The sequence below is a fragment of the Amblyraja radiata genome, chromosome 23, assembly GCF_010909765.2.
Source record: "Amblyraja radiata isolate CabotCenter1 chromosome 23, sAmbRad1.1.pri, whole genome shotgun sequence".
Classification (NCBI taxonomy): domain Eukaryota; kingdom Metazoa; phylum Chordata; class Chondrichthyes; order Rajiformes; family Rajidae; genus Amblyraja; species Amblyraja radiata.
In genome coordinates this window covers 9,423,975-9,437,210 of record NC_045978.1, presented here as the reverse complement: position 1 = coordinate 9,437,210, position 13,236 = coordinate 9,423,975, and the positions used below count along the sequence as shown (strand labels likewise).

The window sequence follows — 13,236 nt, the reverse complement described above, 5'->3', positions numbered from 1 at the left end:
CCTCATTGCAGTTATAATTATTTTACCTCACAGCCATTCATCACATTTTCTCTGAAGCAGATGCAGCTGCAATTTTCCATCCGTCGTAAATTAGAAATGTTCAGTTCAGTTTAGTTTATTGTCACGTGTGCCGAGTTTATTGTCCTGTGTACCAAGGTACAGTGAAAAGCTTTCGCCCCAAAAAAAGCTAAACTGAACATAAATAGAATAAACAAAATGGAAATGTACTGAATTCGATTGTGGTTTGTGTTATTTAGTTGGGATATAATTGATACACTGCAGATTGATAAAGATATCTAAACTTTTAGACGGCTCTTGGCCTATACCCACTGCTGTTTGGAAGAATGAGGGTGGGGGGGTGGGGGGGTGGGGGGGGGAGTGGAGGGGAATCTCATTGAAACCTACTGAATAATGAACGGCCTAGATAGAGTGGATGTGGAGAGGATGTTTCTGGTAGTGGGTGGCTCCAGGACCAGAAGGCACAGCCTTGGGATAAAAAAGTGTACATTTAAAATGGAGATGAGGTGGAATTACTTTAGCCAAAGGGTGATGAACCCAAGGAATCCATTGCCACAGATGGCTGTGGAGGCCAAGTCATTGGGTATTTTTAAAGCAAAGATTGATAGGTTCTTAATTAGTAAGGGTGTCAAAGATTACGGGGAAGAAGTCAGGAAAATAGGTTTGAGAGGGAAAAATAGATCAGCCAAATCAAATAGATCAGCCAATCAAAACTATTGCAACATCGAAAGTTTCATTTCTTGATTGGCAGGCTCTCTATATCATTTATGTTGCCTACACACCATATGCGAGAAGAAATATTTTCTTCTCAATATGTAAATAATAAGTAGAATGCTTTAACATTTGCTGTCGGGCTCGATGTGTAGCCATTAACTCTGCCCTGCCCAATTCCTCTCATCCTTTGTGGTGAAACCTGTCTATTTGCTTTTCTCGCCAGGAACATTTTTTTTCTATTATAGTCTTTGTTGACAAGTGTAATTAGCTCACTACACTACAACTGGGTATCAAGGGAGGGGTACAAGCAAATAAAACTGGGCTGAGATACAACTGACCAAACCCTTTTCTTTGTAATTCTCAATCATGATGAAAACCTGATTCTTCCTAATTACTGTGCAACAGATTCAGATTCAGATTCAATTTTATTATCATTGCACTTTTCAGTGCAACAAAATGGTTCAGCCTTGCAGTCATAACATAGAATAAATAACAAAAACACACTCAACACGGTTTAACATCCACCATAGTGAGTCCACCAGGCACCTCCTCACTGTGATGGAAGGCAAAAAGTCCCAAAGTTCTCTTCCCTTGAAAACTAAACTTCAGATGTTTTACTTTAGAGATACAGAGTGGGAACAGGCCCTTCCCCCCACTGAGACCACGCCCACCAGCGATCGCCGCAAACTACCACCATCCTACACACCAAGGACAATTTACAATTTTTACCGATTAACCTATACAGACCTGTACGTCTTTTGATACCCACGCTGGTCACAGGGAGAACAAACTCTGCACAAACAGCACCCATTGTCAGGATCGAACCTGTGTCTATGGCGCTGTAGGGCAGCAACACTACCACTGCGCCACCATGCCGCACTGCCTGCAGATCACTGCCAGCAGGGGAGAGTTGTGCCTTAGTTTAGAGACACAGCATGGAAACAGGCCCTTCAGCCCACACAGAGTCTGCTCCGACCAACGATGCCCACATGTTAACACTATCCTACACACACTAGGAACAATTTTTTAACATTTACCAAGCCAATTTACCTACAAACCTGTACGTCTTTGGAGTGTGGGAGGAAACCGAATATCTTGGAGAAAACCCACGCAGGTCACGGAGAAAACGTACAAACTCAAGACAGCATCCATAGTCGGGATTGAACCCAGGTCTCTGGCGCTGCAAGTGCTGTAAGGCAGCAACTCTACCGCTGTTCCAACGTGCCACCTTGATGACAGTGAGAGTCAATGGATGTGGTGAATCAGCTCAATGTGTGTCCTGCCAATGACATTTCCCTCAGTACCCTTCACATTGCTTCATGCCCCAATAGCAAACTCCGATTCATATGGAGGGGTCAATGATCGAGCCCTTAAAAGACAGGGTATGAACTCAGTATCTCAGAAGCTACGTTTCTGAGCATCCTGTCTTCACCTCTGCTGAAGCCACTTGTTGGCTGAAGATCTCATTACATGAATTAGTTCTTCACTTCATGAGCCTAGACAACTTATTCATTCTATTAGAAATTTAAGATCGACACAAAAAGCCAGAGTTACTCAGAGGGTCAGGCAATATATCTGGAGAAAAGGAATAGGAGAGGTTTCGGGTCGAGAGTCTGAAGAAGGGTCTCGACCCGAAACGTCTCCTATTCCTTTTCTCCAGAGATGCTGCCTCACCCGCTGAGTTACTCCAGCTTTTTGTGTCTATCTAAGGTATAAACCAACATCTGTAATTCCTTCTGACTATTATTAATATAATTGAAAATCAAATGGTAATATAAAAAATATAAAATAACACTGCAGTAATTGGGATATTTGCACCATCCTGAATACAATTATATATTTCTGTAATATTTCTGCAATATTGAAGTGTTTGCCTTATGATTTTTTTGAAAGGTTCATAAACGCATATGATCCAGAAAATTGGGTCATGATAAATGCAGAGACGGGGGTTGTTACAGCTTTACATGAAATGGACCGCGAGTCTCCTTATGTAAATGAAAGTACTTACAGAGTTATTGTTCATGCAATTGATGATGGTAAGTTGATATGTACCGATTTATTTTCATTGTTTGTATTAAGAGATTCATTTTTGTGTTTTCCTCATTATTCTCAGTATCAGATGAATTTTAAATGCCATCTTGCTGTGAAATAGCAGTAACTTAGCTTAACCTAATAAGAAGGGATACAACTTTAAATACCACAATGTATCACTTTGGACAATGATCACCAATTTGGTTTAACTGATTGTGCCTGTCATTTCCTTCAGAATTTTGTCCATTGCCATTAGACTTTGGATTAGGAACTTCTAAAATCTTCTGTGCAGTGATGAGTGTCTTTCTAGTTTTATCCCAACTGTTATCAGGCAACAGTTTCTTCCTACACAGTCATGAAAAACTGTCCACATCTTTGGAGACTTGGATTATCTTTGATCAGACTTTACTGGCTTTATTGTGCACTAGATTTTATTCTCTTATCACGTACCTGTACACTGCGAATGGCTCGATTGTAATCTTGTATTATCTTTCCGCTGACTGGTTAGCAAGCAACAAAAGCTTTTCACTGTACTTCGGTACATGTGACAATAAACTAAACTAAACTCATTGGAGCTCTCAACTTTCCCCACCTGCAAGTCGTGTTATTTCCATAATCATTAATTTATTAGATTTTCCATATAAAAATAAAAGATGAGCATTTTAATGGATTTGCCTTTCCAAATTATTCGCTTAAGCCAGTCATTAGATACTATTCACTTCAAGTCATTGGGTACTTTTAAAGCGGAGGTTGATATGTTCTTTATTAATGAAGGTGTCAAAGGTTACAGGGAGAAGGCAGGAGAATGCAGTTGAGAGGGGAAAAATAGATCAGCCATGATTGAATTGTGGCACAGCCTTGATGGGCTGAATGGCCTAATTATGCTCCAATGTCTTGTGGTCTAATGCTAATTGTTGCCTTTCTTAATCTGCTATTTGAAACGTGCATTATTTCTTACAATTATTCAAACATGATTTTGTGCATTGTAAGGTGTTCCTCCTATGAATTTATTTTAGTCTTGCTCTTGAAATGAATGTTAGGTGGTTTTACCTTCAGCTTTGGATATCATGGTAATTTGCCTGGGGATTCTACTGGTGCCTTTAATTTGAATACAAATCCCAGGGATGTGTTCAATTTTAATGTGGGCAAAGTGCTAATTTAACGGTCTGGATCTTCTGCTAAAAGACTTTCCACATAGAGCTTTTGGCTTTGACTTAAATAATGGAACAGAAATTTGAGAGCCTGTACAACGAGAACAGTCCAACATTTCCCACTAGTGACTTATTGTTATTGACTGCTATCCCCAATTGGGAAACTTAAACATGCTGTGGGTTAAAGTCTGCATAAATTAATTTCTAGAACCATTAATGTTAAATTGTTGAACAGTCCCTTTATTTATTCTGGTGTGAAGTATTTGTTTACACAGTTGTGTCCAGGTGAATTTGAATTTTCCCAGTCGCTAACCATTTTAACATCACTTCCCATTCCCACATGGTCCCTGGGCCTCCATCATAACCAGAGTGAAGCCATGTACAAAGTGGAAGAACAGCTCTTCATATTTCTCTTGGGTAGCTTGCAATCCAATGGTTTAAACATGGAATTCTCCACTTTCAAGTAATACACCCCATTCCCCCACAACCCTCCTTCTCTTTCCCATGCCCCCTACCCGCCCCCACCCATCCTCTGCAACCCCCACCCCTACCCTGGTGGGCACACAATTCTCCCACTATCTCCCATCACCCTGCTCCTTTCGCCCTCCTTCATATCCTCATCTTTTTCACACAAAGGATGGTGGGTGTATGGACCAAGCTGTCAAAGGAGGTATTGTAGTTGAGGCAGGGACTATCCCAACATGTAAGAAATGTTTTCAGGGCGGAAATTGCTTTTAAAACATGGGGGGGGGGGGAGGGGGGGACACAATGAGGCCTGACATCTAGGACAGGGGTCGGCAGCCTACGGCCCACGGGCCGAAATCGGCCCGTAACCCAAAATCATCCGGCCCACAGGTGGGTTTTTTTCAATTCGTTTTCACGACCTGGGAACTGCAGCTTGCTAGATTCTAGGAGCTGGCGGCCTCCAACTGGAATCGACCTTGAGGGCTCCAGTCACAGAGCCTGTGGACTTACTATCACGGATCTGGCTGACGGAGGCTGTAGTGGGTTTGCAGCTGCGACTCAACTTCGCTTTTGCTGCAACATGTTTCATAAAACATGGTGGGGATTGTCCCCCACCTCTCAAAACATGGGGGGACCAGGTCCCAACCACCCCCCCCACCTCTACCAGGATTTCTGCCCGGTATATGGATAGGGATGGGTTTGGAGGGTTTGGACAGTTACACAGACCAATAATAGAACCCCCCCTTGCATTGTTGCAGAAGAAGCTTCCAGAAGAAGCTAACTTAACTTGCATAATGCAACATTTACCTTGGAATCCAAACAAACCCGCCAGGGCCTCAACACTTTAACCAATCAACAAACAGCAGGGTAACTTTATTTGTAAAATTATTTACAATATGTACACTAAGTTTGCATTAATCCAATCAACTTCATGCATTTTACACTTCCTTGGAGGTCCTCTACAGAAACCCCATTCATTCTGTCAATTGAATATGCAACACTGATCTGGGCCCTAGACTTACTGGCACCATTCAGAAGCTCATCTTGTTTTTGCAGAGCACATCAGACTTGACCATAATGGCCTAACAATACATGAGTCCTTACTAAATTTTGGTGCTATGGCTGCTCTGTTTTAGCCAGGATTAACAATTACTTATGACATTTTTCCATCAGCAAAGCCCCCTCTAACAGGCACTGCTACGCTGAATATTCTGCTGCTTGATATCAACGACAACAATCCCTATTTGGCTTCTACATATGAACAAATGTGTGATGATGGGAATATTCAGCATATCAGCCTTGAAGCAAAAGATGATGACTTGGTTCCAAATGGAGGACCATTTGTGTTTGCACTTCTGGATAATGAACCGAACATCAAGGACAATTGGGAACTTCAACCAACGATCGGTAGGTGGTAAATCTGATACTATTGACTGGGATGACTGCATTCTTTTTACTGCGGAAGATGATTGACATTTAGTTCTGATCAATTGGTCATGACAGCCACATAAATAAAAATGCACTTTTTCACTCATCGATAACTTCACCCACTGAATATCCTTTGTAGTTTGCACGATGTTTCCACTAGTGGGAGAGTCTGGGACTAGATGTCTTCTTCTTCTTATCGAGTCCACACGCAAGATTAGAAGTTGTTCTAATTTCTCGGCATCTGCACAATGGTGTCCGTCTTGCGCTTCTTGTGCGTGGTGGTGGAAAGATTGGTGAAAACAAGGCCGCGACGGGAATGCTCTTTCCTTGACCCCAGGACTAGAGATCATAGCCTCAGAATTAAAGGACATTCTATGAGGAAGGAGATGAGGAGGAATTTCTTTAGTCAGAGGGTGGTAGGCGGCGCGACTCTCGTCTGCAGCGGCCTCTGCAGTCCGTCTGCGTTTTTATTATTTTATGTCTATGTTTTTATGTAGTTTTTGTTATTTTTGTTGGGGTATGTGTGTGGGGGGGTGGGGGTGGTGTGGGGGGGTTGGGGGTAACTTTTAAATCTCTCCCTGCATGGGAGACCCGACCTTTTCTTTGTCGGGTCTCCGTTGTCGTTGGGGCTGCAACGAGGAGCGGCCTCCAACAGGAAGACCGGGGGCTGTGGTGCCGCCCTCACCGGGGGCTGTGGTACTCACCTCACCGTCGCGGAGCTGGCCGAGTCCAGAGCGGGTGGAGCTGTGGTGGACGCTGCTGCGGCCCGACCCCCGGAGATTCGGTGGCTGCAACTGCGGGTTTGGCGGACAGTGACACCGGGAGCCCGCGGGTCCCTGGAGGGAGACCGCTTTTCGGGGCTTCCGCAGCGGCGACTTCTCCCGCCCGAGTTGCGGGGTTGAAGAGCTCCTGGAGCGGGGCCTTACAGCACCGCCCCGCGTGGCTTGGAATTGCGGCGGGTCTCTGCGAGCGCACGCCGGGGGCTCTAACACCAAGACCCGGTGTGCGACCTTGCATCACCCGGCGTGGCTTTAATGGCCACGGGACAATCGCCATCGCCCGCCGGGGGCTTTGACTTTGACTCTGACATCGGGGGGGGGGGGGGGGGGGGAGAGTGCAGTGGAGAGAGAAGTTTTTTTGGCCTTCCATCACAGCAATGTGATGGATGTTTATGTAAATTATGTGGTGTCTTGGGTCTATTTGTTTGTAATGTATGGCTGCAGAAACGGCATTTTGTTTGCCACAGAAGGCAGTGGAGGCAAAGTCAGTGGATGTATTTAAGGCAGATATAGATAGATTTTTGATTAGTATGGGTGTCACAGGTTATGGGGAGAAGACAGGAGAATGGGGTTAGGAGGGAGAGCGAGATCAGCCATGATTGGTGGAGTAGACTTGATGGGCCGAATGGGCTACTTCTGCTCCTATCACATGATCTTATGATCCTGGCGTTAATTAATTGGTTGTATTATTGTTTATTGTGTATTATCTGTGTGTACTTGGATAGTACATCTGTCTGTGGTTGGGCGACACAGAGACATTGCGATAGAGTTACTGCCTTGCAACGTCAGAGACCCAAGTTCGATCCTGACTACAGGTGCTGTCTGTGAGGAGTTTGCACGTTCTCCCCGTGACCGCGTGGGTTTTCTCCAAGTACTCCGGTTTCCTCCCACTCTCCAAAGATGTACAGATTTGTAGGTTAATTGGCTTTGGTAAAATTGTAAATTGCCCCTAGTGTGTGTTGGTCAAAGTTAGTGTGTGGAGTGATCACTGGCCGGCGTGGGCTTGGTGGACTGAGGGCCTGTTTACACATTATCTCTCTCTCTCTTTCTCTCTTTAAAATCTAAATAAATCTAAAAATGCATGGGTAGAAAAGGTTTAGAGGGATATGGGCAAAACACGGGACTAGCTTAGATGAGGCATCATGATCGGCGTGGGCATATTGTGCGGAAGGTATGATTCCATCTGTGTGTATTGTGTTTACAGGCCTGTTATGCTGCTTCAAATAACAATTTAATTGTTCCGTCATCAGTACAGATAACACTCTTGACTTGCATTTATACAAATTGTTACATTTATGGCAGGTTATTCTGTTAACCTTGTAAGAAAAAGGAAGATTCCCATTGGAAACTACAGCATACCGCTAACCATTCAGGACAGACAGGGTTTGGTCCAGATGAACAGACTTCATGTATGGGTCTGTCCCTGTGTTGATGGGAGGATGTGTCCAGTTCAAGCACCACCGTCTGCTGCTTTAGGTGCAGTTGCTATTGGGCTTCTCTTCGGAGCTTTACTGCTTCTGTTACGTAAGTAAATTGTTGCATTACATCGACCCACACTTACGTACATCTCGGTAAAACATAATGCGAAGGATTTTGGGTAAAACACCTTGTGTATCTACCTTAAAAGGTCATTTCAAATCTGAAAGACCAGGGGGGGGGGAAATTAGGAAGTGGGACCAATGAGGCTGCTTTATACATTGTAGCTACCAAGCGGAAACAGGCCCGTCAGTCCACCGAGCCTGCGCCGACCAGCAATCCCCGCACATTAACACTGTCCAACACACTAGGAACAGTTCACAATTTTTTACCGAAGCCAATTAACCTACAAACCTGCACATCTTTGGAAACCGGATCACCCTCTCTCTTTGCTTATCATTTAAACTTGTTTTCTCTCTCGCTCTCTCTCGCTCTCTCTCTCTCTTTCTCTCTCTCTCTCTATATATATATATATATATATATATATATATAATAATTAATAATTCAGTTACTTATTAATCTCGGCAGTCGTAAATAGCATCTGCAGTTCTTTGTTTCTAAACTTTTCTAAATAAATACTTGTCTTTTTTTAACAGTGGGCCTTTGCCTGAGTATTTTAATAGAAAATAGAAAGTTTTTTCCCTTACCTGCTCAGTATACCACTGGGGCAATCGCAAACTATGATCAAGAGGGACCTTATATGGATCTTAAAGTAAGTTACAGTGCAAATCAAAAGTATATCAGCCCATGAATTGTTGACATCCATTGATACAAACCTTTATCTGATGCGTCAAATGTTTTATTTAATTTTAGGATCTTCAAAATAAGCTGCCTATGTTTGAAAAATCAATGTTTGATGAAAATGATTACGAAAAAAATACAGTAAGTAAAATCATGTTCCTCGAAATGAAGGTAGTTTAGAGATACAGTGTGGAAACAGGCCCTCCGGTCCACCGAGTCCACACTGACCCACACACTAACGTTATCCTACACACACTAGTGCCAATTTACACTTATACCAAGCCAATTAACCTACAAACCTGCACGTCTCTGGAGTGTGGGAAGAAACCAAAGTTCTTGGAGAAAACCCACGCAGTCACGGGGTGAATGTACAAACTCTGTATAGACAACACCCATGTTCCAATGTGTACGTCTAAACATCCTTAGGATATTTACTACAAGCCATTGGGAGCACGATGAAGTGTACCAAGATGACATTTTGTTGTCTGCGCCATTTGAGAGGCACAAAGCCGTGCTTTATCGAAGTAGTTGGATGTTTATTTCTCATCGGGTGCTGCATCCTCCATAATCCTCCCATCAAGTGGGCTCAAAGATTGCAGAACGTGAGGAATTTGGAAGGAAGGAAGAGCAGGGATATGAGCGGAGGAGAATGTCAGCAGAGAGTATATTCATGTTAATTATTCATAAACATATGTTTCTAACACTGTGTGTTGCCCCAGAGTGCAATCTTGGCTGCTGGCAACATATGTTCAGAAATTTGATATACCACTTAGGATGTCTTGGCCCTGAAATGCCTGTATAAGCACTTATTGCAATCATATATTTAAACTACGGGGGAGTTGCTGTACAAAGGCTTGGTTATCAAGCAATCTCCTGGTTGCTAACTACTTTAATTCCCCCTCACATTCCCGCAGTGACCTCTTTGTCTTGGGCCTCCTCCACTGTCAAAGTGAGGCCAAATGCAAATTGGAGGAACAGCATCCCATATTTTGCATTGGAGGGTTTACAGCCCAGTGGTATGGATATTGCTCTCTCCAACCAAGTAACCTTTGCTTCCCCTCTCTCTCTCTCTCCATCCCTCCGCCACCCAAGTATTCCGACTAGTTTCACTGGCCTCCTGTTTAATTTTACTGTTTACTGAAATGTGTGTTTCATGTATGTATGCGTCGGTCACCTTCCCTTCAGCCAACAATGAACCATTCTACATTTCCTTCATCATAGATCGCTTTGATCTGTCCTTTTCGCACCTTAAATTCACTTTGTACCCTTCCATATCTCTAATTTCCCTCTCCCCATTCTCTCAGTCTGAAGAAGGGTCTCGATTCGAAACGTCACCCATTCCTTCTCTGCAGAGATGCTGCCTGTCCCACTGAGTTACTCCAGCATTTTTCTTTGTCTATCTTAAGTGGTTTTTGGAGCTTGTTTCAAAATGGTGAACAAGTTGGACACAATTAGTATTTTTAGCTGTTTCCATTGCAAAGGATAGCACAGTAATAGCAATGAGGGTTACACTAAAGGTAACAAGGGCCACCACAGTGGCGCCGGGGTAGAGTTGCTGCCTTATAGCGCCAGAGACCCGGGTTCGATCCTGAGTATAGGTGTTTGTCTGTATGGAGTTTGTACGTTCTCCCTGTGACCTGCGTGGGTTTTCCCCACGTGCTCCAGGTTCCGCCCTCATTTCAAAGACATGTAGGATAATTGATTTCTCTAAGTCTTCTTCGAGTCCGTTGCAATCTCAGATGTCCTTCTGCCAGTATCTGGCGCAGGTCACAGCTGGTCGGGTCGGTTCAGCCAGGTCCTGGGGGCTGCACTGGGGGGCGTGGTCACACTCCAGTAGGTGGGACATTGTCTGTACTGCTCCACAGCTGCATGTGTCTTCTGCCTGGTAGTTCCATGCTTTCGTAAGTGCTTTGCACCTCCCCTGCTCCACTCGTAATCTGTTGAGGGTCTTCCAGGTTGGCCATGGGAGGTCGTGCCCGCTGGCGAGGCATTCAGTCGGAGTGATTCCTCTCTCCATCCAGTCGTGGGCTCGTGTGTTGAGCTGGTTCCATTCATCTTTCCAGATGTTGGTCCTTGGTGTTTCTTTGGTTGTCTGGAGAGGTGGGACTGTCTGCAAGAAACTGGCTCTGGATTTCAGTCGGGGTGGAGGTGCTGTGTGTCCGTGCAGGGGGTGCCTGGTATCGATCTCCTGTGCTCTCCGCTCGTCTTGGGCGACGATGGATCGTCTGATATGGGGGGGGGGGCAATACCAGCTAGGGCGTAGAGGCACGGGACTGGCGTTGTCTTTATGCATCCCGTGATAATGCGGCAGGTGTCGTTGAGGGCTGTGTCAACCAGTTTGGTGTGGTGGGAGCAGCTCCAGCTTGTGTGCGGGATCGAATTAGTGTGCGGGATCGAATCTCCAAGTGTGCGGGATCGAATTAGTGAACTACACTGGTTGTCACAGATACAGTGGGACTAAGGGCCTATTTCCACGCTGTATTATTAAACAAAATGAAACTAAACTGAACTAAACATAAAACTGAAATGTGCGTTTCATGTAAAATAAATAGTCGAATATAGAAAGTTAATCAATTTAAAAACAAAACTGAAAAGCCATTCAGTTAAATTTTTTTTCATTTAAAGTAAAAAGATTTTTAAGATATTTAAGTAAAAGATGATTCAGGAAATAAATGTGTATTGACGAGTGACATTTTGGGTCTGGACCCTAGGTTTGATGAGGGGGTCCCGAGCCGAAACGTCACCTGTCCACGTTCTCCAGAGATGCTGCCTGACCCACTGAGCTACTCCAGCACTTTGTGTCTTCTTTGTAAATCAGCATCTGCAGTTCCCTGTGTCTAGGAAAATAATTTCCCTGGTTTAAAAAACAAGTTTAAATGATAAGCAAATATAGATGGTAAGGGGGCTAAATAATCACTATGCTTTGGATCAGAATGTGGTTAAATCGTGTTTCACTACTCTTCCTTATTGTTGAATCTACAATCATTTCCAGGCAAAAACACTTGCAGGCATTTCATGTGTACCACCAGTCTCATCTATGCGCATGAGCAGGGCAGGAGGAGAAGTCTTGAACAGAGATACGACAGAGGTATTGTAACGTATTTCAAGCATGTCATTTGTTGATGTTTGAGTTTTATCTCCTATCTTTTCTAAATACATTGATTCTTGCTACATTCATTTCTCTTGAACTTGAATGATTTCCCCGGTGCATCAGTCAAGACAGCGAATGGCAGGAAGCTGATTTGATCTTCAAGGTCTAAAAAAAACTTGCAGAGAGTACTGGTGAAACTCAGCGGGTCAGGCAGCGTCTCTGAAGAACATGGATAAGCGACTTTTCGTGTTGGGACCCTTCGTTAGGCTGATGATAGTAGGGGAAGGGTGTTCACCGATAGCCCCTATCCATGTCCTCCAGAGATGCTACCTGATCTGCTGAGTTACTCCAGTTGAGCAGAATTGCCAATCTGGGTGTAATTTGAGCTCTAATTTTCATTTATTTTTCGAATAATTTTCCTTAAGATGATTTCGCATCTTTGACCATAGTGTCTTCCATTAACCTATGCAATCGGACAAAGCTTCAAGTCATAATTGCTCTTTATTAAAAAAAGTTTTTTATTTAAGTGGTAACATGGTTTTTTTAATTGATATAATTGTCTCCTAATATTAATATTTTTAATTTACCACTTGTGAGGAAGCTGATTTAAAATCATTCGAAATGTCTTAAACTGTGGAAAACAGTAACAGTCATCCATAACGGATTAATTGCCAATTTCTTTATGCCTCTCCTCTATATAATGGCTACCTGGTATCTTAGTATCATCAATAAACTTAGATATAAGGCTTTCTTTTCTTTCATTCGTAGTTAAGATTCCAGTACCAGTTTCTGGAGAACACCACTTAACACTGTACAAAAATTGATTACATTCCAATTGGTTGTCTTTCCAATCTAATAGGTTGCCTCTTATTTCATAAACTCACAAGCTTGGTAGCAGATTTTTAATGTGAAACCTCGATTAGTCCTTTATGGAAGCCAATTCGAATGACATGGATAAATCCCCTTTAAATCTGAATTTTATTCCATTTAGGAGCTGCTGTTAACTGGGAATGGAACATGGAGACATATCAACATGGATAATTCAAGAGTTGGGGCCGTCAGGCACAATGTAGTAAGAACAAATCCTTGTTTTTAAAAAATATCAGGATATTTTCTTTGGACGTTAGGAAATATGTGATTGTAAGTCTCAAAATAGGCCTCAGAGCAAAATTAAATGGAGATAATAATCAAGACTAGATTCTGGGATCAGTTTCTTGGAGGTTCAAAGCAAGGTGTTGGCTTTTTCAGCAATATTATACCCCCAGTTCTGCTTCAACTGAAGTATTCTAAGCAGTTTTACTAATTTTATTCATGTTTCTGATCAATTTTACTGATTGTAGAC

At 43.2% G+C, this 13,236-nt stretch overlaps 1 protein-coding gene across 1 annotated transcript in view; it reads left to right on the top strand.

Moving 5' to 3' along the window:
- The window catches only part of LOC116986061 (cadherin-like protein 26), a 41,804-nt gene that overhangs the window by 25,051 nt on the left and 3,517 nt on the right, over positions 1 to 13,236 (top strand). Inside the window, exons 9-15 of the mRNA XM_033041241.1 lie at positions 2,626 to 2,768; positions 5,553 to 5,786; positions 7,889 to 8,110; positions 8,659 to 8,774; positions 8,876 to 8,944; positions 11,796 to 11,891; positions 12,886 to 12,966. Of these exons, the coding sequence (XP_032897132.1) occupies positions 2,626 to 2,768; positions 5,553 to 5,786; positions 7,889 to 8,110; positions 8,659 to 8,774; positions 8,876 to 8,944; positions 11,796 to 11,891; positions 12,886 to 12,966 (961 nt within the window). The remainder of the gene's footprint in view (positions 1 to 2,625; positions 2,769 to 5,552; positions 5,787 to 7,888; positions 8,111 to 8,658; positions 8,775 to 8,875; positions 8,945 to 11,795; positions 11,892 to 12,885; positions 12,967 to 13,236) is intronic.